This window comes from Brienomyrus brachyistius, chromosome 8 (genome assembly GCF_023856365.1).
Source record: "Brienomyrus brachyistius isolate T26 chromosome 8, BBRACH_0.4, whole genome shotgun sequence".
NCBI lineage: Eukaryota > Metazoa > Chordata > Actinopteri > Osteoglossiformes > Mormyridae > Brienomyrus > Brienomyrus brachyistius.
Window position 1 is genome coordinate 15,389,319 of NC_064540.1, and position 27,557 is coordinate 15,416,875.

Below are 27,557 nucleotides of genomic sequence, written 5' to 3' on the forward strand. Positions count from 1 at the left end.
TCAACGCTGAGCTCTAGTTTGACTAAGAATGACCATTAAAGAAATGGCAGATGTTCTACTCAAAGGAGTGTAAATGTTGCCATTGCAGGCATGTGCTGCTGCGATCCGGCTGGATCTGGTCTTTGGGGGCGCAGTGCTGCGTCCAGCACGCTCACAGCATCTCATTACGCCTGCGCAGACACCAGGGTCCCAGCGAGTAACTGCAGCCGTAGTCATTCAAGGCTTCCTCTGACTCTCATTACGTTTAATCGAGCTCCATCATTATGTTTTGAACTGTCGTCCTGGACAACCTACTAATAATAATGTCTCCTGTATCCTGTTTTTCACCTGTTAGTTTGACTATATTAGTTTAGAGGCTTAAAGGTTACTTACAATTACCCACAATTCTTAGAGCTAGACATATTATCAGCCAATCAGGACCCGTCTATTTGCCTGTCATTGCTGCCGCACAGTGTTATAGCTCTAGGGAGAATCGCTTCTGTTACCTGCCTCCATCTGTCACAGATCCCCATCTTTAAAAAGTGTACATAACTCCAAAGATATGCAGCTGACATTTCTACACCTCAGCTTCTAGCAAAATGTTGAAATACGAACAGGAACCGGCAGCTGTGTCGGTATTTCTCACGTTTCTCTTTGTACTCAGAGAGATTTATTTTGTCCAAAGCAAACATGGTTTCAAGGTCCTTTTCTGCTAAAAGGGAATCTAGTTAGATTTTTTTTTAAGCAAGCAGCCCACTGGCCTAATCAACATTCAATACGGCAGATCTGAAAAATAATTGCAAATGATTTCTCTTAAGCTCGTTTTAGAAGGAGCCCAGTAACAGCGTACTCCTCCTCTCCACGGGTTAATGGTCTTCCCAATGTGGATACGGTAGTTTGTCTCGGCTTTTTTTTTCCCTCTGTACCTGAGATGAAAGCCGTTCTCCATTAGTGAAGGTGCCTTTCCGCTGAGGTGCATGCCATCGGTAATAACAGTAAAAAAATTAAAAATAAAATAAAAAGCAGGAAGTCCTTTTTTGAGGAGCGTCTAGTGGCCCAGAGGAGGATATTTCCTGCATGCAGCGGGATTTAAAGCCGTCCGCATTGTCTCGAGTGCACCTACTCCAGCGCGCTCCGGACCGGGAGGCGAGCTGCTCAGACTCTGCGAAGGTTACGGGTGGGAGGAGTCACTCATTAATCCACCTCCAAAGAACAGAATCGTGCCGTTTATTGACTTTTTAAGTGCGTAATTATGCTGACAGATGAGCCCCGTTTAAGTAGAACGAATCCCATCGACATTAGTGGCATGCGGAACTGCCCTCAGCTTCCAGACCTCGTCAAATGAAGGAATTTTTATACGGTGCTGCGGTCGAGCTGGAACAGCAAATACTTCTCCCATATTCAAGGATGGTGGCACCATGTATGTGCACTTCCTGCGTTGCGAGATGTTCGTATATATGGATATGAACTATTACTGAGAGGATATAGTTGATTTTATTTTTATTTACCAAGCAGACATACTATAAGGGCTGTGCACGACTGCGTCAGGAGCAGAGAGAGTGCCAGCAAGTTCTGCCAGCTATGAGGCAGATGTTGTGAAATGCATGCTGGGTAGTATCTCTGAGAGGGTTTCTGAGATGCAGGTCATACTTACATACCACAATTTACATTTATTAATTACATTTGCTCTGCTTGCACTAGCGGCCACGCTGGTAATCAAAGTCAGGCCCCAGCTGCCAGCTACAGTCAGGCCTTGTTAACTCCCAGCCAATCAAGCGGCTCGGCTCCCCTGATCACCGATGGAGCAGGGAGAGGCAGTGACTGGCCCCAACCGCAGGCGTGTGCGGAAAAGCCAGGGAAACATTACTTATGATGGCTTGGTATCTTGAGGGCGGTGGGGGGGGGGGAGACCCCAGCCACATCTCCACTGGGATGCTTCCCACCGCCTGCCATCTGAGTGCCCCAGTCCGCCTTTGGGGGAGAAGTGTTTCCAACTGCTGTCAAAACTCTTTCTCCTGCTATGATATGGGGGGGAGGGACGCTGGTCCAAGAAATGTGAATACATTTCCTGAACTCCATTATGACCCTGTAGCTGTTAAGCGTTATACAAAACAGATAGATGGCTGTATAACAAGCTCTACTAAACAGTCATTTCCTAACATACTTCTATTTAATCACCGTTAGCCACGTGTGATGCCTGACAGGGTGTTGTTAGCCCGGGTGTCCGCACTGGTTTGCTGCATCGTCACACTCGCAGTGCCAAGTTCCTACTTGCATTTATTTCTCCCTAACTTTTCTCATTATCGACAGCGGGTTGGAACCGCGACGTGTGATTCGCAGCGGCCGCCAGCGGTAATGAACACCTTTACCCCTCACGCTCGATGGGTTCATACCCCTTGGAGGTCATTTAGACGGATGCAGACCAAGGAAAAGCAACAGAACCGGACACTGCGACGGAAATGAAGGAAGGGGCCCTGATTGGGGTTAGATATATGTCCTTTTCTGTGGAGGAGTAGCCCCCCTTTCTCAAGGTGAATTCCCCAGTGCCATAATAATTGAAAATTAAGAATTTACTGTGTCATAATTAAATTTTAACCTTTGAACTTTTCTCCTGACTCCTTCTGCATAGTAAGTTTGGCGACAGACTTGAGAACGACTCCGGGAGAGAGCTCAGGAACGCACGTGTGCCCCCGCTAATATTACCATCCATGACAGTCCTTTAATTATCGCCCTGCCAGGCAGTTAAAATGTGCTTAATATGGCGGATACATTTCCGCTGCACTCGGGCCAGATGAATCCGCGAGTTTTAATTAATTATCAAGTGGAACTGTGAAATGAGGACTGTGCACACTCCTGGTAGAGTTTAATCCTCTTTGGTGAACTTTGGGCTGCATGTTAAAAAATAATTAAGTTATTACTCTCAGTCTAATGGGCCAGATAAGGAAACGCTGTACTGGGCGATCTAGAGCGAAACACGAGAGTCACCTCGGCTCGCCTAATGGCTTCCTGACTGCCTTTGAGTGTGATTAAACGTACATGAAAATGAATTTTAAAGCTGCCGATAGAAAAACATTTGCACTTGCCACGTAACGTCACAGCATGTCAAGGGAAGAGCAGCGGTCTATTACTGGTGTAAAAATTTTATATGTAGAGCTTGTTTTGTGCCACAAATCATTAGCATGGTAGGTGTATCTGAGTGCAGATCTGGAAGTAACCTCAAAGAGAAGCATGTTCAGTGCTTGGTATTAAAAATCGGCAAGGGTTTTGGAAATAGTCTGTTATATTCCAGGCGGGTTTACCAAAACTCCACCGCCCTGAAAGCGGTGGAGGTCGAATCCCAACTGGCCTCCCAATCAAACGTCACCACCAAACCCCCGATTTCACCCTGTACAGGGGCGTGTCAGCAATATCTGCTGTCAACCAGGGAACGGGGTGCCAATAATAAAATTTGTCCGCGGGGTGGGGGGTGGGGGGCTTTGTGCCAGTGGTTTGCCAAGTTGAGCTGCCCCCTCAGAAGATGCCAATTACCGATCATGCCCTTGCTAGGATCCGGCACAGCCTGAAAGGACATCTTTCGAGTAAAGACGTGAAAAATAGCACAGTATTGGACAATATGAACAATAGCATAGCATCGGACAATATGAAGAACAGCACAGCCTTTGTGTGCAGCCTCAGGCTTATTATGGCATATCCGTACACGGTCCTTAATCCATTAGCCGCTGACTGCGTTTCTTTAAAGTTGAATGCTTTTTAACAGGAAGCAAAGAACATCAGGATTATTCGATGAACAGTATTATAGTCATCTAATCACTTCTCCTGGTCAGGGTCACTGGCACTGAGACACCACAGTGCACAATAATTAAATGTGTCCTGTGCATTTAACCCATATGTGACATAGCAGGGGGCAGCTAATTCAGCACCCAGGAAGCAGTGCATGCTCCATAGGCAGTTTAGAGACACCAACATCTCACCATGGGAAGACACATACAGTGCACACATACCGAGCAGAAGTTGGATTCAAACCCACAGCCCTGCAGATGCGAGACCACAGCACTGCCCCCATGCCGGCCAGAATAAGTAGCTTCGTCGCTAAATGTGTGTGGCATTTTGCAAGATTCAAAGGCCCCAAGCTGATTGGCTACTGTTGTGTAATGGCGTAATGATCACAGTAGTGAGTATGGAACAAATACACTCTACAGTTTCAGATCACTGGAGGGACAGTCAGGCACCATGGATTTGAGTGTTTGAGTAGTACAGCTTCAGTTGCATGATATTGTATGCAATGCAAGAAAATTTATATACAGATAATTGCTTAATTGCTGTCCTCAAAAAGAGACGTTATCCCCCTTACAGCCTGACCCAGTTTCATTAGCTTCTATCATAACTTGCCATAAACGTATTAAACCATAATTGTCTTCTCATTGACCACGACCCTTGCTTGGCTTAAACAAATTCCTCTAAGGGCGGGAGATATACCCAGGGATATCTAATTACTAACATAACTGTAATTATGATCTGGCCAGCATCAATCGCTGTTCCTCACTTCTCGTAGGAGAAAATGTCATCATCGAGGTCTGCACAGCTTCATCCCCCGCAGCTCTGTTTACTACAGCAGGAAAAAATGCAATCCAGCTAATTAATATGTGCTTCACGCTCCTAGTATCTATGTCTTGCTCCCGCCTGCTGCCAGATCAACAAGCTTAGGCAAGTACAGCCCACCTGCTGATACATCTGAGATCATTCGTCCCTCTCTCACTGCAGAAGGGAGACGGTGCCATCAAAACATCCATATCGCGAGAAAGGCCGTGCCGTTGGAAAATCTTCATCCTGCCTTTTTCATCTTTGACTTTTTCGGGATTAAAATGTTTATTTTCTTACGCAAGGCTCTGAAGATGCGAGAGAATTTTGATTGCGAAACTACAGATAATAGGAATATTATAAAAAATAAAAAATGCACGTTAATTCTCTTGAGTTGATATTTGCCGGGTTTTTGCCGGGCACATTCCCAGGCCTCCCAGCCTGTCCACCTATGGGATGCACAACAAGTGCCCATTTTTTCTGGCAAAACTCTTGAGACTGTCAGGTCAGGTGGGGTTTGTTAGAGAGAACCACTTAACTGAGTGGGAGTTAGGTGCATGCAGTGACGGGGTGCGTGCAGTGACGGGGTGCGTGCAGTGATGGGGTGCGTGCAGTGACGGGGTGCGTGCAGTGACGGGGTGCGTGCAGTGACGGGGCTGCCCCGGGACGTTCCCTTCCTTGTGTTTAAGCTGTGTCCCTCTACCTGTGGGGCTAGTGTCTGCATCCTGCTCAGAGGTGACTCTCCATTTCAGTCTCCACTCTACTGCTCAATCTATATTTATCTATGTACATTTTAATCTGTATACTGACAGGCCCCGACCCGCCCCCCCCCCCCCCCCCCAAAGAAAACCACTGTACGGGTGACACAGTGACAGGGTTAGGGTTAGGCCAGACTGTTCTGTTCTGGGTGAGTTTTGCTACTTCTGACTATCTAACTGTACTTCTAACTGTCCCGTTATGTGACATTTTGCATGGCCTTCCTGCATGCTACTCCACTGTACAGGTTAAATTATGGATATGTGAGCTACTATGGGCACATCAGAGCGGTTAAGGTTGACTACAATGGACCGCTGAGACCGGTTAGGGTTAGCTGCTGTGGACTCCTCGGACCGGTTAGGGTTAGCTGCCCTTGACCTCATTGACTAGGTATTTAGTCTCTCTTGTGGGATATTGCAGTCATTGTTACTTCCTGTGTTTCTTTGCCTGTTTAAATATCCAGCTCTCTTTAAATCACAAAGGGGTCATCATGAAAATTTGTGGATCGGCCCCCAAATGGAGATGAGCAACTTACGAATTCCAAGTGGACGGTATCTAGTCTGACCGGATGCACGGTCTCACAAAAACCATTAATGCGGTGATGCAAAAACGGAACCTCGGCAATCTTTTTACAATGCTGTAAAACTTGCAGCTGCAGATCATTAGCTGCCAAATGTAGTCGCTAGAAGCTGGTGCCCTATGGCGACAAACACGCGGCTCCTAATGAACACATTTGCCGGGAATGAAATATGGCATTATAAACAGGAAGCGAGTAGGCACTCCCCTTCTCCTCGGAACAGGACGTGCACCTCTCTTGATTTATGTTAAATCAACGGCCTTCAAAAGCTCGTTTCTTGGAGATGCAAAAAAATGGGCCAGCCCGTCACCACGTTTTAACGCAATAAAAATGCAGACGTTTGCATCGATTAGGCATTTTTACAGAAGAAGAGTTTATATCTTGGCAGCCAAATGGAGCCAGTGTAACTTGCAGCTGTACTATCAGACACAGGGCTGTGCATCTGTGTGCCAACTGCAGGAAATCAAACAGATTCAATTCTTCTGTTGTCCGTTTCAATTTGTTTTCCTGTAATTACCTAGAAGAGGATGGAGGAGACCAGTCGTTTAAAGCACAGCAAATCCCGGCTCATACTTTTCGGCTTTTGATTCGATATCCTAGGTGTCTCTGTGTTCCCCATATCAATTTGCTACCTTAATGATGGTGCAGCATACGGTATGTCCCACATTCGAATAGAGCAACAAGCTCCTCGGGTTTTATATAAAAAAAAAATCTCATAAATCTTTATTTATCATATTTTTGGTTTCTGCTGCTTTTTATTCTTTAAAGAAAAAAGTGACATTTTTTCTTCCCAAATTGGTGATGAAGCTTCATAAATGCAGCCCTCGGTGGCCCCTGAAATGCACTGTATAGCTGCACCATCTGTAATTTACAGAGTGAGGCTGTAGTTTATTGTAAAAGACGAGTGCAGGGGTCCGATACGCTGCTCTCCCCGCCACAGAGTGACTGCATTAGGGTTCAGCTTCCTGTTGGTGTCTGCCCTCCCCTGACGTAGCCCTTTAAGTAACACAGGCACTCTCCCACACGTACGTATCAATAACCCTCCGCACAGACAGCTTAGGCCACTGCGGCAGGTGCCTCCCGTTTCAACACGTCCATCCATGGCAGCGGGAGAAAAGGCCGAACAAAAATGAGGAGGGATCCGTTCGCTGCGGATTCACTGTGAGTGCAGCAGGCCACGGGATCAATTTGCCCTATGTGTGGTGCGTGAAGCTGGAAAAGGATCAGCCTAAGCTCACGAGGGAACTGTGGTGAGCAGTTTCTGCCGTGGCCCGCCACGGAGACACAAAAGCGATCCTCTCTGCCCGTTGCTGCCTCTCGTGGGAATTCTTGGTCGCCGGAACCAGTCTTGTCTTTTCCCAATTTTCCACATAACTCTGTTCCTTCGGGTCAACAGAGAGCTGCGCCAGGAGATTTCTCACTTCAGCGAGGGGGGGGGGGGGGGGGGGGGGGGGAGGAGGAGAGAGAGAAAATACACTCTCCTAGAGCCACAGGCCAGCAGCTCATGCATAAGTCCAGTGTCTGGGGCTGATAATAGGGCCGGCTGCCTCTCTGGGCCGATTGCAGCCTCTTCTTCCTCAGTAAGGGACGGGCTGATAAACGGCACCTGAGGTCTGTCCATGGCACCAGAGGGGCTCCTGCAATGAAGAAAAAGGATGGTGGCTCAGGAGAGCAGGCCGTATTCGGAGCCGAGTGACAGAAGCTGATTAATGGAGCTTCAGGGACTGGGGGGCAAGCATACAGCTTCAGAGCAGGTAGCTGAATAGCACACCACAGCTCACTTAAGGAGATAGCGACCCACGAGGCTTTGGCTGTTTGGGGCAAAGGACAAACCACAGCAGGGTTACAGCCCAGTTTGCAAATCCAGCTGATTCTGACAGGTTTGCATGAACATGTTTTATGAAGCCATCTGGTCCTAAACCTTTGAGTATGGGGTCGTAAATGGATTTACAAGTAAGAAACAGCTGGCAGGTGAATCCTATCGCTTATCAAATAATATATATATATATATATATATATATATATATATATATATATATATATATATATATATATATATATATATATCAATCACCTTCTTTCAGCCACGTGGCGGAAAGGAGGTGATAAATGATAAATGAGCCTTAAGCAAATACATAATAATCTCTCTGTCACATCATTCAGTGCACCATCATAATGCAGTCAGTAACACCATTCAGTGCACCATCATAATGCAGTCGATAACACTGTTCAGAGCACCATCATAATGCAGTCGATAACACTGTTCAGAGCACCATCATACTGCAGTCAGTAACACTATTCAGTGCACCATCATACTGCAGTCAGTAACACCATTCAGTGCACCATCATAATGCAGTCAGTAACACCATTCAGTGCACCATCATAATGCAGTCAGTAACACCATTCAGTGCACCATCGTAATGCAGTCCATAACACTGTTCAGAGCACCATCATAATGCAGTCAGTAACACCATTCAGAGCACCATCATAATGCAGTCAGTAACACCATTCAGTGCACCATCATAATGCAGTCAGTAACACCATTCAGAGCACCATCATAGTGCAGTCGATAACGCCATTCAGTGCACCATCATTTATTGTTATATAACATTCATAAGCAGCATGTAAGCATACCTAAGCATCCTGACATACCTTAACAGCTTTAATATACGTTAACAACAAATATTGTATGATTATATGATTATAATAATTGTTTTTAATGTGTATTTCAGTTGCCTTGTTCACTGTAAGTATTATAAATGCAGTGCTTTAAGATGTGTTAAAGTACACTTACATGCTACTTATGAATGTTCTGCAAATAAATTATGAATGCATTATGAAGATGCAGTTAATATAAAGTGTTACCAATCAGTTAATTGTCCCTCTTCAGGTAAGATCTTTCTGTTTCTTATCCACAAGTGTTTTAATGTGCCCTAAAGGAGTCAGACCACAGGGAATTCTGCTGCTCCGCCACACTGAGGCCCAGGTGTCACGGCAAACAAGAGTCATACGGAATATAGGTGCCTGTTACTGCCTCTGTGATGTGAGGCTTCTTTAATAACGGGTCCCTGTGTCCCGGATCTCTCCGCTGGCCTCTCCCACAAGGCAAAAACAGAGACCTGCGTTCATTGTGGGCCGTGAACAGCGTTAATGCCAGTCCGCAGCTCTGCACTGGCCTTTCTTCCCCGATCAGAGAGGAACAGGCCTGCTTCCGCTAACGAGCAACTGTACCAACAGCCGAAGAAATGAAACGAAACCAAAAGGATAATAGGCAGCCCTATTTTTACCTAGATGGGGGAGCAAGCAAAGTGACTAAGGAAGTGAAATGGAGCCAACTAACTGCCAGTGAGTCGTAGGAGTGTGTTTGCTGGGCATTCATTGTGGTCTGGTGTTTCTGTTTTCAATTAATGCGGGTTCACCTTGAAGCGCTGTTAAATTTGAGTAATTTTACATAAATAAAGACACAGACGTTTATAGGCTTACCTACACACTGTATTAATGACATAGGAGAATAATGCTGTCTTCACTATTGATAATTATATAATAGAACATTTAACAGGACTGAGAAGTATATTCCATTAAAAACAAACCATTTATAGCAAATATATTTCATATTTTTTGCCTGAGTGATTTTATAATTCTGTTGTGTCAATTGACAATGAACCCTCCAACTGATTATAAATGATTACGGATTGATTAATTGGGATAGATTAATTGGGAAGTAAAGCTTGCAATATATTAATTTATATTTTCTAGTAATCATTGTCTTAACAGGATTCCCGTGCGCCAGCTGCAGATTTTGCACTTGTCAAATACGCCATCATATAATTGTGTAAATTATTGCTGTGTAACACTTTTGTTCAGCTGTACAAATCTCGGATTTAGCTGCAGCGCCATAAAGTACGATCTGCATTTACAGACTCCTTCACCCTTTTCCAAGTTAATTAGCTGTGTGGCAGTTAGCTAATTAGCTAGCGATGTGTGTAATGTCTTAACATAAATGCCAATCATTGTGCAGAGCAGGAATTTGAAAGTAATTTATCTCTTAAAGAGCTAGCCAGCTGTACATACATATAAAATGAAATTTGTAAAAGAGCAAAGCACTAATTTCGAGAGCATTTGGAGCTAAACTTGCGTAAGCTTTCATAATCTGTTTGCTATCTTAAAAATCTCAAACAAAGCAAAATCACTGCTGCAGATCATAATCCACGGAAAAATGTATTCCCAAAATGTATACAGTAGCAAATGTGAAGTTTTGTGAATAACAGATGTACCTTTAGCAAAAAATATACCTCAAAACATTTAATGAGCTAAGACATTTAATGGACCACAAGACGCACCTAGTTTTAGAGGAAGGAAATGAAGAAAAAAAAGATTCTGAACCAAATAGTGTCCTAAAATATTTTATGTCAACCATGTAAAGTGAACAGTGTTCTACGGCAGCATTAAGAACTATTATCACTGTCATTAACAAATAAAGTCAGTAAAGACCCATACAAGTATAACAGTACAAAAACACAAGGAGACACTTCAGTAACAAAATAGGATAGACTTTCATGTGTATGAATGAGCCTTTGACACCTGGCCACATCCCTCCCCCCTTTTATGGCACTGATGGGGATGTATCTGGATCGCGTTTCACCGTTGCGTTGTTCAGCAAATTACCATGCGAATGCGATTTGAATATGCGCTAATGCTGCTATTTAGAATGTGATTAGCGATCTTCGGGTAACAGCGGTACTACACGCCCACGATACAGGTAAAACAAAGTAAGGTGATATGGCTTAATTTTTTTTGCCGATTTAACCTAATTAAAAAAAACTTTAATACTTCCGACAATGGACGTTTTTAAAAGAAGTCTGGTTACGGATTTAGTCAGCGTTTTTTTCATGATTCTACATTAAGATATCAGCGAGATATAAACTGAAATAGACGCGAAATGTACCCTCATCGCCGACGCTACACTCGACCCCCGAGGGTTAAAGCATGTGAGCAGAGCAATATTCGGACCATAAGACGCAGTGAAAAGGTGCGTCTTATGGTCCGAAAAATGGTAAGCTTTGAATACTATTCATTTACACCTCTGCCTTTATATTCCATAACATGTAACAAAGTATTTGCAGTGAGTGCTGATTTCTGGGATGATGGCTCTTTGTGTTACACTTAGGGTTTCGGATTTGTGTGTGTGTGTGTGTGTGTTTAATTATTATTTTATCTTGATGTTATGCATTTTGAATATACAGCTGATTATCCATCCATCCACGCATCCATCCATCTTCCATAACCACTTGCCCAGAACCTGGAGCCAATCCCACAGGATTACTAAATCCATAGTTCCCCTGAACCCCTGAGCCTAAAAAAAATCCAAAGTAATCCTGTGGTTTGTAAACTGTTAAGAGAAAACTGCTAAATGATGGTGCAGATCAAATCGCAGTGAGCTGCTGGATATTTCCAGGGAAATATCTCTGCTGTTTCTTAAGAAGCAGGCATTTTCAGATTTCCCTCATTTTAATCCTCTCGCAACATATTATCTGAAGAGATGCCTGCCAGACAGAGGTTGTATACAATTTATAAAACCAGCTAATTTATTTATCCCCAGGTGGTCCTTCTAGATGATGTTTCACATCCTGTAAAAGCAACACGGAGCCGTGAAGACACTTTGTTCCACGCTTGTTGGGGGGAACGCCCTAATCTATCCCACTAACAATCCAGAACTTTCTAATTAGTCACCTCTCCACTTCTGCTCTTTACTTTTAGCACCGATGACCTTCCTAATCACTAGGTCGTTGGCCCCCAAGGTGATCTCTCCTCAGTAATTAATGGATGCAGTGCCACCGGGGTCTACACTGCAAAACAAAACTATCAGTTTAATTGTGAATTCTGAGTCTCTGCTATCAGGTGATTCGAAATTAAATGCGGTACCTGTGGGGGGAAACGGTTGTTGTCAGAAGCTGAAAGCCGACTGACCTCCCAGTCAGCAGAAGCAGGTGCTCAGATCCGCAAGGAACACCCCTGTCAGCTCATAATTCATTTTAACGCCCACAAACGGGGCGATTATGCTTTGGCATATAATAAAGCACCAAACATTTTCTGGTGTACTCTCACGTACGGTAAACTGAGGTGCAACAACTCTTATTCTAATTACATACCAGTGTGTAACAGGATTTTTAAGGGGGGTATTACTGGTTCTTGATCATGCTTGTTCTTGTTCCACACAGCATGTTGGAAAAAGCATTACTCTGCTCAGCGGTATAAATTAGTTTCTCCGCTCGCTCTGGACAGTAATGAGCGCCTCGTAATGGTGTTCAGGGCTGAAAAGCAGCCGTGGATGGGGATGCTTGTTTTAATGCTGGCCCAAGAGAGCCGGGCTGGTGGTTCGCTGCCTGGAGCGGGTCTCCTCGTTGCTGGAGAGCGATGGGCCAGAATGCTTGGGGGGCCTCGGCCGGGCCTGTGCTGTCTGGAAGCTGTGCGTGTGTGTGAGTCCCAGGCAGGAAATTTGGGTCCGAGGTCCACCCAAAATATCAGCAGCGCACAGCTTGTGGGGCGTCGGCTACAGTGACGCACGTCGACGCAGCAGGAAAGCCCGCAGCGATTGCGAACTCGTGCCGACTCTGTCACTGCGCTTCACTGGCAGAGACTCCTTGGCACGGAAGGTGCCCGTTTTTCATTCTCCCTTCGGACTCTGCGACTCTCCTCCCGCAGAAGCGGCAGGGGATGGATACAATACCATAAATCAAGAGGACGACTCTGTCCAGTAACCCAGAAACTAATAAAAAAAAGCGATTACCTCTCAACCACTAATTGTCCGTCTGAGGTATGTGTGAGTCTAACAGCATTTGTTTTTAAAGCACAGGTTTCGTCGCCTTATGATCAGATACATGTAGCATTGCTTTGCTGGGAGTGGGTATCGCCCAAGGTTTGCTGCATCTGGGTACAGAGGTTCGCTATATTAAAACAGCATCATCTATCCAGCCTTTGTTTTTATTTTTAATTAATCTACCAAACCTTGAGCAGGGTACCTGCGAAGTCAGAAAATGAATTCCACTGAGCCGTGATAACGACGCCTATGGAGCGGGGGGGATGTAATTGGGAATTCCATCAGCAAGCGGCCACCTCAACACTGCGGGTGCCTCATTACAGCCAATCAGCTCCTGCTGCACAGTTTTCAATTAATCGCAGACAAAAAAAAAACACTGTTATTTTATTTATCTTCAAACACTGTTTAATAACACATATCCTTGGGTATTTCCAGTCAACCAGGTGAGAAAGGGAATTGTTTTCTGTTTTTAAATACTTCAGACCTATTCTTCTAAGATGTTTTAGGAATTATGGGGAATGGGGGGGAACAGGACTAAAGATGTGAATCCAGCAGGCAGGTGGGCTCATTGCCTGACCTCAGCAGCGCTCCAGGGGCTGGATAAATGGCCTGGCCTCCGGCAGGAACCCCGAGCGTCACTCTCACCTGTATGCATGTGCAGATGGGAAAGGAAAAGAACAAAATTTATAAGAAAAGAGCATCACCCCGTACACAGACCTCAGCCCCCTGTGCTTGGGGAAAAAGCAGAGGAACATGGAGAAGAGCATGTCAGCTCCAAGCAGGGAAACAGGTCACTTGTGGCGTGTTTATAAAGTGGGCCGTTACAGGGGTGCCAATCCTCAAATGCTCTGCCGTTTTAAAGGATTCAGTCCTTTTGCAGCTTCACTACTGTTTCTGTCCACAGTTAGCTTATATTTTCTGAAAATGAGCCTCATTCTGTTCTAATTTTGAAAGAATGGTAAGTAGAAGCTCTAATTTGGAAAAAAATATTTGTCCAGAGAGAGAAGTAACCGGAGGGGAAACTGTAAGGAGGCGCCTGGAAAAGGCTTCTGTCACCAAATGGGCATATTAACTTCCGGAAAAACCCCCCACCAGCTTGGAACTGCAGATATCCACACATCTGAAATGTTAGCCCTGAAAGTGGGTTAGATTCTGCATATTTTCCAAAAATTACATCCCCTTTTGTTTGTTAAGGAAACTTTCCTCAGCTCCTTGGAACCCTTTGTAGTTGCTAACAGCAAACACTTCTCAAAATAATGAATCACTGCTGATTGTTCACCTTTTTGAGAACAATGGCTTTTCTCTGGCCTAGATCAAAGCCATCGGCATGAATTAAGTCCTGCAAAATGGGTCTTTTTGTATGCAGGTGAAATCCGGTACGCGATATATTTATAGTGGAGGGCCATCGCCGCGCCGTCTTCTGATGTAGGCCTCTCTCGCTGTGGGGATGAGAGCGCCAGTCCTTTAGCTGACAGATACCCACTGCGGCTCGCTTGAAGCTGCAGGTTTTAAGGTGTTTCAGAAAGCACTTCCCCAGTGCCAACAGGGAGGCGGCCTTCACGCTTTCATTTATTCACTGCTTTCTGTGTGTATTTTTTGGTAGCCCTGCTCATCCAGCTTACTTTGGTCCTCAGACAGCTCCAGAGACCCTCCCCCTCAGCAGCCACATTGCCGGCCGACTGGGCTAACGATCCCGTGCCCGTTTGAGGTGTCTTAACGAGCGGATGGGTCCTCCTGGCTTCATTGGGGACGCGGTTGCAGACTGCATAATTTTTTAACATTTTCACAAACATGGGACGGTGCTCACAGTTCTATCCATCTTTCGGGGCCTCCGAGGCCCAAAATCAGTGGCTCTAAAAATAAAAATGAAGTCTCTTAGCACCTTTCAAAGCTGTCAGGTTGAAAAAAAAAGCAATTCATTGAAATTCAGCAGAGTGACATATTTTCATGTATTAAATTAAAAGTAAAGCAAGCACATCGTGATTTGGAATAATGAAGACATCAAGTCATTAAGGATCTTAACTGCAGTGAACTGATACTCCCTGTATATCATATCTTTTCCCAAGGCTCTCTGGGATATTCTTTTGATAAAGCCTAAATAATTCATCATGTGAGTTTGTTTCATATTCAAATGATTTTCTGCTCACCTTTCCTGACTGTGACCTTCAGCCTAAATCAGATGTCATTAAATGTGCGCTAAACATAAACGAGGCCCGAACTAAATTATCTCTCACGCATCTGTGTTGTTTTGGAAGCGCCTTGCCTCCATTTCAGTTAATCACCCGCACCATCAGATTTTGCGAAAATAACACTCATCACGTTCAGGGGGTGTTTATTGCTGCAAAGTCAGGCTGTAACTGTGACACGGATTTAACTTTACCTGCAAGAATCCCTTTGCCGTTCCTCTGTGACTGTGGAAGGACTCCAGGATGTCTTCTTCAGAACCACTGGGTTCTCCACGGCAGTAGCCTAATTGCAGAGGGGGACAATTTATGACCAAGTTACACACCACGTCTTTCTGCGTAGCCGTCTTGACCCGTGAATCCATTCCTGAAAACATTAATGTTGCCTCTCCGTCTAGTCCTCAGCGAACGACTCATTTGAGGACATGGGCCACTGTGGGGTTACATGCAATTATTTTTGGAGGGAACTTGGAGGACACGCCACAGTGTATCGCTTAAGCTCTCCGGCTTCTCTTTATCGGCTCCGAGGTGTGAGTCAGAGAGCATTTCAGCCTTGGAGACCAAAATGAGCCTCGACGGTGTCCAAGGTGCATTCTACTGTGAAATGACTTGGATCCAATATGGCTGGCCACGCGCTCATGACGGAAGAAAGCCAACTCCAGCTGCATAACCGCCGATAGGAAATCAGAAAGCAGCACCTCCCACTGTTGGCTGGCATGGCGTTTCTGTTGCTTCTGACCAGGCCACGGGAGAATCAGAGCTGTTTTAGTCCGGTGTGATCGCCTCCGCACTAAAACGGCAGGATTTAACAAGGCGATCAGGAAAAAACACACTCGCACAGCAGAAGCGGGTCAGTATGTTTCCACTGAACACGATGCTTCAGAATGTAGTGATACTAAGCTTCTAGTGAGTTCCGCTACTCCTTTTTAGATTTAGATGGTGTAAGAGGTAGGACCATCACCAGGTGACCGCGTAGATTCATATCGCTTCGTCCTTCCCAGAGTTTTGTTTATGCTTTGTTTTGGTGTTTTGTTTTGTTCCTGCAGTAACCTGAAGCGGAGGTTCCTTCGTCTGGGCCCCCAGCACGCGGGCCGCCGGCTACATAGCCTGACCTGCTTGTTTTTCTCCTGGCCAAAACAGATATTTTATTTTTTAGTAACTGTGAAACTTCTCTGTTGTCCTATCCATCCCCCAAAAGGTTCAGGGAATCCCTGGGCGATGTGCTTCACTTCAGCAAAGCCAAGCTTCACACAAGTACTTAAAAGAATGAGATGTTTACAGCGCTGTTTGGATTTCCCTGATGCAATGAATAATAATATAATAATAATAATAATTTACACTTTATTGATCCCTGTGGGGAAATTCTCTTTATATCTCCCCCAAGTTGGTCTCTGTAGGGGAGAGCAAGCTGGCTGTGAAAGGCACCCAGGGAGCAGGGGGTGGGGGGGCGGTGGTAAGGGGCTCTGCTCAAGGATCCAGATGTGCCAAGGCCAGGCTTGAGCTGGGGGCCTTCCTATAACAGGCACAGAGGCTTAGCCCACTGTGCCACACACTGCCCCCCCCCTCCCCAATAACTGCACGGTGTATGAAATTAACAAATGGCCAACGACAACACATGACCATATGAAGCCTGCCCTCTGAGCTCATTACTGCTGCTCAGTCTTTGGTCCCTGTCAGTGTGTGACATTCGGGACAGAGGTCATGTTAAATGGCACGGAAGGACATAATGAGCATAGAAATGAGTAGCATTTTCGCTCAATAGTACTGATAGCATCCACTCTGCTTTAGCATTAGCATTCTATACATGTACATTTAGTGTCTTCAGAACATCTAACGTATCACCGCATAAAAGCAAATGCGAACAAAATGTCACCCTGGCTGATGATTCACTATTTGTATTGAGCTTCTCTTTTCAATTGTACAAGTTAAACGCTCTGAGCACAAACGAGCTCTGGATCAAATAATGAGATTAATAACCATACATCTTACATCTCTATAGAAGACAGCTTTCAAGTACCCCATCTATGTATGGCATATATCAGTAGGACCGATTGGTCATAGGTATCAGAGGATACCAAGTGATGTAATAACGTGGGGGTGGATGGTTTGTTTTTAAAACCTTTGGTTTGTTGAGAATCATAACTGATTCTTCTTTTTGTTACTTTTTGCTGGTGCTTATATTCAAAGTGACTTACAGTTCGAGCGGTTAATGCGATTTGTTATTCTAGCAAAGTAATTCAGGTTAGGCACCTCGCTGGCTCGTACGAGAGCGGCACCCCCCTCTCCGGAGAGAAGCAATCTTCCGAGGGCAAGACCACATATTTAATAACTGTGTCATAAGACTTGACTTAATGACACCTCAAGTTAAGTCAGCGGCGGGGAAAGCGTGACATTCTATCTCCCCACCTTTCTGCCCCCTGCTGGCCTTACTGTGACACTTCATTTAATTGCTGTAAAAGGAATCATGTTTTGTGTTTGTAATGCTCTGGCATGGAATCAATGCATTATTCATACCTAATATTTATGTATTTATGAACCTGTGAATCAGCCTTTAAAAATAAGTCTTTGTCTAGCTTACACTGTCTACTAGTGCCCGCTTACTCATTAATGGGGCTTTATCTGTAAAAAAATTTAAATGACATTAAAGAAAGCAAAATGTCACAAATAATTTTTGATTTTGTATTTTGGCAGAAATGAGTAGTACCTCAAACCTCCAGTGTTGATGGTTCAAGTTTCCCAAAACTGTAATTATTTTGACCTTGTCGGTACATTTTGTCGGTCCCCACAAGGGGAAACTCAGAATCTGTGAATGCAATCAAAAAACAAAAAATATCCAAAGTATTTTTATTTTATTGGTTTCTTATGGCTAATGTGATGAGGGTTTTGCTGTTGTCATGGAAATGAATGAGTCACTATAAAGATAATCTGTGTGTGTGGGGGGGGTTGTGTTTTTATTGCATTGTAGGGACCAAATGTCCCTACATTTTGATGTTGTGGGGACCATTTTTCAAGTCCCCACAAAGATCTGTGAAAGCAATAAAAAAATGAATATTCTCGTATTTTGTTTGGTTACTTTTGGTTAAGGTTTCGGCTGGGTAGGGGTTAAGGTCGTCATAATGGAATTAGAGTTTTTCTCATAGATATTATCACAAACCTATGTGTGTGTGTCTGTGTGTGTGCACGTCCTGCAGTGGACTGGCATGCTGTACAGTGTGTACCCCCACCTCAGGCTGTCTGGCATAGACTTCAGACATCCCTTTACTGGATTTGGAGACAGAAGGTGGATGGATGGACATGATGATGCCGGTTTTTTTTTTGATGCTGAGAGGTTTTAAGCAGATCAGCAGGTGACTGCCATGGAGTGCTTCTGCTGAAGTGCTGAAGTGATTCTTAGAGAAGAGGCCGTATGCCTTGAAATCCTCTGAAAACTCAGAAAGAGACACAAAGGATGTTTACATGTTGTAGCACTCAAGTCGAACCTCTCGACGCCAATGTGGATTCAGAAGATACCCGACAAGAGCACATGAGCTAATTAAATTTTCACAGGGCGCTTTCATCTCCGGACCTCTAAGCAATCGAGCCAGCCGTCCAGTCATCTGCCGGCCTGGTCCTTGGAATCGATTTGTGCACTGGGGAAGAATGTCCTCAGCTAAGTTTTCTCGGGGCTGTGTATTCTGAGACTTGGGCAGTGCATTAAAAAATCCCAAAACAGCCATAAAACCAAAGTCATCTTTTAGGTAATCTAATGGAGCCTCACAAATAACAGGGCAGGGACACGGGCAGTGTAGGACCTGCCAAAGGAGGGACACGAGAGGTGCCCCGTGCATGCCGAGGCGTGAGGTCCGGGCGGCCTCGTGCCTGTCGCACTCTTATGACGCCCAGAGTAGTGAAGCTGTGTTACCTGATGTCCCTTCCTCAGAATGATGTTCCTCAATCTCAATATGAAAGTACATTCAGGGCATCGGCATGGAAATGGACACTTTAATTAACACTTTGAATAAAAGCTCACACCCTGAACAATGGAAGGAAGTCGGCAGAGACGTTCCCGTGTGAGAGGTGAGATTTGTTTGACCGTTGACCCCACCTTTGATGGTTCTCAGTATCAGCATGTCGTCCGAATCTGACACCACGAAAACTGTCTGTGTGTAAGACTATCACACTACATGGACTCTGGTCTCCAAACAGCTCCCAGAGTGTAACTGACACTCTCTTCGATTCACAGAATAGACCGTTGGGGTTAAACTGGAGGAGGTAAGGTAATGATCTGCATGGTGGAGCTTGCATATCGCATCGGTTCCCTCTTGGTTGTAAACTAAATGCCAGGCTAATGTTTCCCCTACAAGCAAGGAAAGTACCTCTGCACAGTAGCATTACATGCAATACCTTCTGACTGGCATAAAGACCAGGGCTCTATAGCTGTCATAATGCATTTTTGAAGTAGATATTCCATGCTGTTCCTCATAGTCGCAAAGAGGACATGACTCCCATCTGCAGCTGTGATGTCGATATGGCCAATACCCCCTGTGTAGAGCTTAACATCGGCTGGGAATTTCGCCTGTCAGCCCACGGTCTGAGAAATGACGACAGCAAGGATAAGTGGAGGATGTCTACCGGGCTTAAGTGTCAACAGCCCATCTACGAGTAGAGAGGGAACAACGAGAACCGGCAGCTGCTCGACCGACCAGCATGGAGATTTGATGCACCTGGTGAATGTCCCTGGACGAGCATCACTTTAAGACGCCCACATGTATGAATGGGTCAGCTAAGAGGCTACTGGGAATGCAGAGAAGCTAATCAAGCAGGGTATTTCAGGATCCTTCTGGAACATTCCGATCCATCCAAAATAAATGCACAAACTCGGCTTTATAGACTATTTAAAGATAGAGAAACGTTCACACCCCCTTGGGCACCTGTATTCAGGGGTGCCATAAACAGGATGAGACCCACGATGATTCTGTGCTGGAGGGGGGACTGTATGTCGCTTGGCTAAATACCTAAATGTAAATAAAAGAATAAATGAGACCCACACGTGGAAAAGTGCCCTGAGACGTGCCAGTAGTCTAAGGCTGAGCATGTATTAGGCAGCTCAGGACTGTGAGCCTCAGCCCAGCCTGTGTCCTGTTAATGACCCTCTAAAGGCAAGACTAACTTAGCCCTTCAGGATGGGTTACCTCCTGCAGCCAAAGCCTAGTTTGTACTTAGCTACACAGCTACGTACCTCCCGGTATGAAAACATCTAGCTTATTCCTCACATATATGGAAAGTTTTTTGTTTATGCTTCAAACTAAAGCGCTGTATAAAAATGACATTTTTATGTTTTCTAATCCCACAGTTTAGTCTCTAATGTGTATGCTGATGGAAAAAGCATTTTGGTGAGAAGCAGCATGAGAGAGTCAGAAATATCTTCACCAGCAAGCCGGACGTTTTTTTTTTTCTGTTTTCCAGAAAAGTGCATCAGTTTGTTCTCTCTGTTGTTAGAAAGAATGTCGCGTTAATGGGAAATGAGAGAAAATCAACCTGATTGTATTCTTTTTTTTCAATGTTCCCTTCATTCTGGGATTTCATTTGTTTAACTATAATAATAATTCTTGTCATGGTTAAAGGAAGAGGTTTTCCTGTGAGTCTACCATAATGAACAGTTGGAGGACCATGTTCTGTTCCTCTGGAATGGCATGTAGATACGACTACAATCTCACTGCCATCACCAAGTCTCCCTGGCAACCTACAGCTTGCAAACCCATAAAGACATCCATAGTTTCTGAGCGTCCTTCCTTCCGTGTAAAGACGGTCTCTGACTGCCCTTCCTTCCGTGTAAAGATGGTCTCTGAGTGCCTTTCCTTCCATGTAAAGATGGTCTCTGAGTGCCCTTCCTTCCATGTAAAGATGGTCTCTGAGTGCCTTTCCTTCCATGTAAAGACAGTTTCTGAGTGACCTTCCTTCCATGTAAAGACAGTCTCTGAGTGCCCTTCCTTCCATGTAAATACGGTCTCTGAGTGCCCTTCCGTCAATGTAAAGACAGTCTCTGAGTGCCCTTCCTTCCATGTAAATACGGTCTCTGAGTGCCCTTCCGTCAATGTAAAGACGGTCTCTGAGCGCCCTTCAGTGAACTTATTGTCCACTTATACTCAAAATCCAACTTAAATTTCAAGAATGAATTAAAGTTGCATTGTGATAATAGATTAAGAGATTCATTAATTGTCCCATGTGATATTTTTCATACCCTGGTAGAATATTCCTGAAATTGCATTGTATTCATGCATAATGGATTCCATGGAGACATCCCACATTATGTTGAGGGTCAAGCATATGAAAGGCTCATATTGTTTGATCAGCAAATTTCAAAGCATTTCAAGTGCATTAAAGAAGTAATTTAAGGAATAGGTTACTGAAACCAAACTGTGCCATTTAAGATTCATAAAGTACTTTTTATATCCATTCATCCATCCACTCATCTTGCTTAACTGCTTATCCAGAAGAAGGTTAGGGAGATGCTTTTTGTTGCTTAAAAGAATTCCCATTGTTTCTCAGATGATTGTGTTATCTCTGCTTCCCTGCATTTTGTGTTCACAGCCGTGGCCATGAAGATGTAACCGAAAGCGAACTCGCATGTGTTGCCGATTTGTCAACCACTAAAATGTGTGGACCTGTGTCTGTGTACAGAGGGTGGGACGTGCGAGGTCATCGCCGCACACCGGTGCTGCAACAAAAACCGCATTGAGGAACGATCCCAGACGGTGAAATGCTCCTGTCTGCCCGGGAAGGTGGCCGGTACGACAAGGAACAAGCCGTCGTGCGTCGACGGTGAGTATCTCTGCCGAACCTGCCGACCATCTGCCTCCCTGCCTTGTGGCTCAACAGCCATGACCTGTTCTGTTCTCTTTAAAAAAATCATCCAAAAATATTTCCCGCATCCACTTTCCATTTGTTGAGACAGGCTTTGGTAGGTAAAACCTCCTCGTTGACTCATTCGGCTATTAAAAGTTTTTCTCCAACTGTATTATTTTCAAGCGGACCTTGGCTGTAATTGTTTGCAGGACAATTAATCTAAGAAACCGGTAAGAATTGGGCTAAAGAATCTCCCTGTGGAAATGACCAGCCGAGGGCAGTAAGATTAGTCACCATACATCGCAGATCAATACAGTCAAATGCAAAAATTTGTCAAAATACCTTCTGGGTATAGTCATATAGTCATAGGTCACGTTACTTAAATCAAATGCAGTTTGACTCAGGTTTTAAAAGCTTGCATGAGCTTGCACTAAGGAGATTGCGTGATTTCTCGGTATAGCCAAGACAGAAAGTGTGTGGTCACATAGCGAGACGTACGCGAGCAACTCTGCAAATCAAGTGTAAGAGGGTGACCCTTAACGAAGCAGTCAGTCACCACGTAATCCTTAAGCCACCAGCATCACCTCCTGCTCTTTGAATTTATTTCCAATCCCCACCTGATAGTTTCTCACTTATGTTGCAAAAAATTACATATAATTGCAAATAAGTACTGATTGCCTGCGATGGCAGTACACAATATTTCATGAATTAATGCAATTACAGAGTGTTACACTGTCTGGAGCATGGAGTCATTTTCACGGCTGGGTGAACCAAAACAAGCAGGTGAACTATCAGGCAGGCACTGATGCTGGGAATTGTGGGAAACGGCAAGTCACTAATGCCCTAGGAGTGCAGAATCCAGTCTGCTTGCAGGTGACGCCCAGACCTCGGCCACAAATATCCAAAGACCTGCAGCGTAGATATATATGTGGAGTGCTGGGTCGGGCAGAGCAGAACTGACGGTGGATGCTGACTTTGGTGTTATGTGAAAAGGGCATCCTGTTCACAACAGCCTCAGAGTGACGTTTCTACAACCTGTTCAACCTCTGGGGACAATGCGTAGTCTGTCACGTTAGTCATAGGAAGATTGTGTCCTGTAATGCAATGCAGCGTGGTCTATGTCATGCCTAATTTCTGTTTGATTTGCTAAGTGTCCGTACCAGCATTACCACAGTCCTTCACTGGATAACCAGTGGATATTTAGCTGATATGTGTTGCTGCAGCAGCTCAAAACGTCGATAAGTAAAATTGTCAGCTAGACCAGCTACCTTGGGGATTGAATGGAAGTAGTCTTTAGAAACATCCAGTAATATAGTGGTGAGCTGGGGTACAGTCTTCAGAGAGGCAGAGCTGTCAATTTCCGTCCAGCTCAGGCGTTTCCTGGCTGGATGCCTTCTGACTGACACTTGGAGAAGTACGTCAGAGGACAGGGAAAGCTTTCGGAGGCCAGATAACTATCACCAGCATCACCTTCCTGCGACCGCTTTTACGAAATGTAAATATCGCATTCAATTAGTATCCGATTAACTGATGAAAAATTACGAGTATGCGGAGAACTGAGAATTTTAAGTTCAGAGTGAAAACTAGCCCATAAAATTAGAGCAGGCCACCACTGGATTACGGAAGCAAAGGGCTTTAAGCAGCACTTTTTAAATTATGCAAATGGTGCATCTTATTATAAACAAGACATGACACTGTAATAGTGAGCTTCTGCTGCTATGGCGTCATGAGGCTTCAAAATAAGTCTTTTGCTAGATCAGGGGTGTCAGACTCAATTCTCAGTGTCTCTGGTTTTTATTCTAACCCAAACCTTACTTGATCCTTTAATCTGTGTACCAGTGGGGTCTTGAAAAACACAGTATGTTTCCTTAAAACAAGGGATTATTTAAGACAAACGTTATGAGTATTAAAATGACAGAGCTAATTCATTAATCCAGACTAGGGGATGAAGTTAAATCTATGTGTTGACCTTGGGAGTGGACTGCGCTAGTTAAGGAATATGTTCTCTCTGAAAAATATTTGAGATAATGCAGAACGGGTCTTGATGTCACTAATTCAGCTTGTTCCAGTTCAAACTCTGCCCCTGTCTTGTTTGTGTATAATTTGCTCCCATGCATCTGAGCAAAACAACGTGGAGGAACAAAGACAGTTCAGACAAGGTCACTCCAGAGGTCAAGAATCAACCGTACGTGACCTTCCTTGCACAAAAACAATTTGACCTCCTGTCCAGGCGGGGGGCAGAGATGGGGTTCCATGTTACTCATGTCTAGCATTCAGGAGAGTGTGCAGATGAGCTAGGCAACACTCCCTTTTACAAGCAGCCTGTCATTGGCATCAAATATTGAGTAAGGTCCGATTACAAATGTAACCTTTAAGTACAGTGCACATCTGAAAGTCCTCGAGCAGACGGGGTGGGGGGGTCACTAAATAAGCCAGCGTATGCCAAACACCCGCCCACTATATGTCTGTGAAGTTAGACAGACACGGTTCTGTAGGAAGCCTGCGGGTTTCTCTGCTCCGTTCAGGTTAATCAGGTGAAGGATCTTGTCCATGAGCCGTTACCAAGATGCCATGTTATAGATGGCGAGTCTGTGCCCAGGGTGACGGGTCTGCATTGGCTGCAACCACCAATCGCTCTTGGCCTAAGTCTGCCCTTTTACATACTGTATACTAACAAGCTGGATTAATAGGAGCCTTATTTGCACAAGTATGAACACACTGGAATTCTTCAGTTTCCATATATGCCTTCTTGCTCTCTTCTGAGGCACAGACACATATGTACAGGCGAGCGTGAAGCGTGGGGTCGGAGCACAGAGTCAGCTATTTATCTGCCGCTTCAGGGCGGTTAAGGGCCTCGCTCACAGCCCTACTGGCAATGTGGCTACCAGCTATGGGACTTGAACTGATGACCTACCTGATCACAGGCACAGAGGCCTAACCTGTGCTCCCATCCAGTGGGGTTCTCATACCAAGAAAGTAGCAGAGACAAATGATGCTAAATATGCCCAACCCTAACTGCACTGCTAAACCGCCCCAGGGCCTAGCTAATGAATTAGATTACCGTATTAACACCAGCAGGGCATCACGTGATGACGCCTGTGCAATCACCATAGCGACATTCCAGCGTTCCAAAAGTGGGCAGGGTCTAGGTGAGAGTGTAGCTGCTTTATACGATTAGCAGGGCTGCACGGGTCGGATTCACCTGCTCGTCATGCCCTCACTCAGGTTAAAAAATGTACTTTTAAACACATGGAGTCAGCTTGGCACCCACCCCCCCCCCCCTTCAGCACTCGCACGGCCCAGATAAGCGTGCACGGCCAGGTCCACGTGATTAATGCTCTGTCTTCATGAGTAACGAGGCTGCAACCGAGGATTGCTTCACACCCCTGGGGGCCCCTATAGGTCTGGGCAGCCTGAGAATAGGAGCCATCGCTGCATTTTTCACGCAGCAAGAGCGGCCGTCTAAATTTGGAGGTCCGTCTTTTCTTATTGTGTGACTTTTTGAAGACTTCTAAATAAAGTTGCCAGCATTGCTAGCGTCTTCATCTTCCCGATCCTTTTTATAATTCAGAAATTTATCATATAACCTTTTGTCAATAATTTGAAGAGTATTCTTTCTTTCACTGGATCATACATTCAGCCATCCATCTTCCATAACAATCCAGTGCAAGGTCACAGCAATTTCACTGGATTACAAAACTCACAATTTATCCATTATGCAGTGATAAAATACGTGGTATTTGTGTCCGTAATGCCACATATGGCGAGCACTCTGCTGACTCACCTACCCGCCAGCTTTGATAGGACAGTCACCTTTATTCTCTCACAACCCCAAAACACAGAATCTGTTTGGCTCAGCCAGTCATTTTCTCCCTGACAATGCTGGGATGTGCGCAAATATGGTCGTCTGAAGATTTGCCAGTAGATAAATGGTGGGGCAGCAGTACATTTCAAACAGACGGCATTGGTACCCTTAAGGCTGAACTGACTGTAATTGTCTGGAAGGGCAGTCGTGAGGTCGGGTCTCTTCCAAGAGAAAAAGGTTAAGCCAGAGTTCCAACTTCTTAAGAACTTCACAAAACTCCTTCTTCCCACACAACATCAGGCTTGGTCAGACACCAAGGCTCTACCAACACCATGAACTCCAGAAGAATCATATTCATCCACCATGCCACTCAAGGTGGGAGACCATGAGATGTGGGGAAAAAGCAGAATGGCTGTAGGCTGGGCTGGCACAGTCATTATTATTATTTTCATATTCAGTGGGTTTAATCACATGTCAAATGGGGTTAGTTTCTTTCGGATGTAAGGGGAAGGAGATGGTGTGGGTGGCACCCATTTAACCGCAGACTCTGTGAAACATTAAACCCGTTAAGACCTACAATCAGACGCTAGTCCTCATACCATCCATTAAGGCAGAAATGAGACACTATACGGCAGCACACAGTTCACTGTGGTCAATTAATCAAGCCGCCCCAGGGACTTGTTTACACAAAAAGCATTTTGTTAAAAAAGGGAGGCTGTACTAAAGCCATTCTGTGCAATAATAGTAACTTTAGCTAACACTATGATTGAAAAGCCACACAGCAGCATCTGAATAGCTAATGCAGAATCAGCTTACGCTGTAAAGTGAAATAGTTGTTGACAATAGTGTCTTTCAGAACCACGCTGCTATTGTGGGTCAGCCTAGGAGAACTCATGTCCGCCTCCTCATTAATTCCATACTCAGAGTCGTGTTTCCATGGCATTCATATTAGCATTGTCTGACCGAAACGTCTGTCGTCAGTCACTGGAAGTATATCCATACATTATTATAGCTGGCTGTTTATTAATGAGCTGCTTTTCTAATTTGATTAGAAAAGGGTTTCCGAATGAGAAATGAGCAGACGACTCAATCTCTGCACTAGCTGGTAGTCAAAGAAAATGTTAAGCAAAAACATGCAGGAATGATAAATAATGTGATTGAAACTGAAAGCCACTGTCCACCCACAACTTCAATCAATTTAAAAAGACAACCAAAGCCTCCAAAAAATGGAAGACAAAACTTTTTGTTTGGTTAGAAATGTAAGTCGGCAGCATCCCACGATGCCGGTTCCCCTGTAATACTCTCTCAGAAGCTCCTAGCCAAAAGCCTTTGGAAGCTGAGCGGTTTGCCAGTCTCTCGCCGTGAGTAGCGGGAGCGGCTGTGTGGTGATAATGACGTGCTGGGGGGCAGGCTCTGAGCCCGAGCTGTAATCCAGGGCCCTCTCGTGACACATTAGCTGTTAGACATGGAGCCGGATTTGCACCGCCGTTCACGCCCATGACCAGCGCCCGGTACACAGGCAGAAGGCATGTCTGCCAGAGAGTAATGGCCAGGACACGGGGGTCAGCCGCCTCTGGTGTGCCTGATGCTCCAGTAATCCACTCCCCCTCCTTTTGGGGAGAGCAGAGATGAAGTTGCTGAAGCTGTTTCTCTGCTATGCAGAGAGCCATAGGGGAGGAATTGCGGCAGTCATTATTGGGAGCTTCTCGCAGGGAGAAGGTCACCTGGAGAGAGCTGACACCAGCACAGAGAGGCGAGCCCCAGGCGGGGACGGCTGGGAATGCCGGGCCCGGAGCGAGGCGGCCCGGCCCATTTTGAGAAGCACAGAAAGTCGCGGGTGGTCGCTCATTTCAACGCATACTGCCTCAGACAACCTTCTGTGAGGTCATCAGGGACTTCAGAAGACGTCATCTGCAGTAAATCCCGGTGAAATTCACTTCACATAAAGGGGAGTTAATTTATCATGTTGGTCCTCATGTTTACTCTGATAGGAAGATACAGAGAATCGTGTTTCATTTTTAATATGTGAGGAGTTCA

The 27,557-nt window shown here is 45.0% G+C and overlaps 1 protein-coding gene across 5 annotated transcripts in view; it reads left to right on the forward strand.

Moving 5' to 3' along the window:
• The window catches only part of LOC125748116 (chemokine-like protein TAFA-1), a 112,393-nt gene that overhangs the window by 70,840 nt on the left and 13,996 nt on the right, over nt 1-27,557 (forward strand). For all 5 annotated transcript variants that reach the window (XR_007399467.1, XR_007399469.1, XR_007399468.1 and 2 more), the window contains exon 3: nt 21,551-21,691. Coding sequence is in view for 1 of the 5 variants with exons in the window: in XM_049023959.1 (XP_048879916.1) it covers nt 21,551-21,691 (141 nt within the window). In the remaining 4 variants the exon portion in view is untranslated. The remainder of the gene's footprint in view (nt 1-21,550; nt 21,692-27,557) is intronic.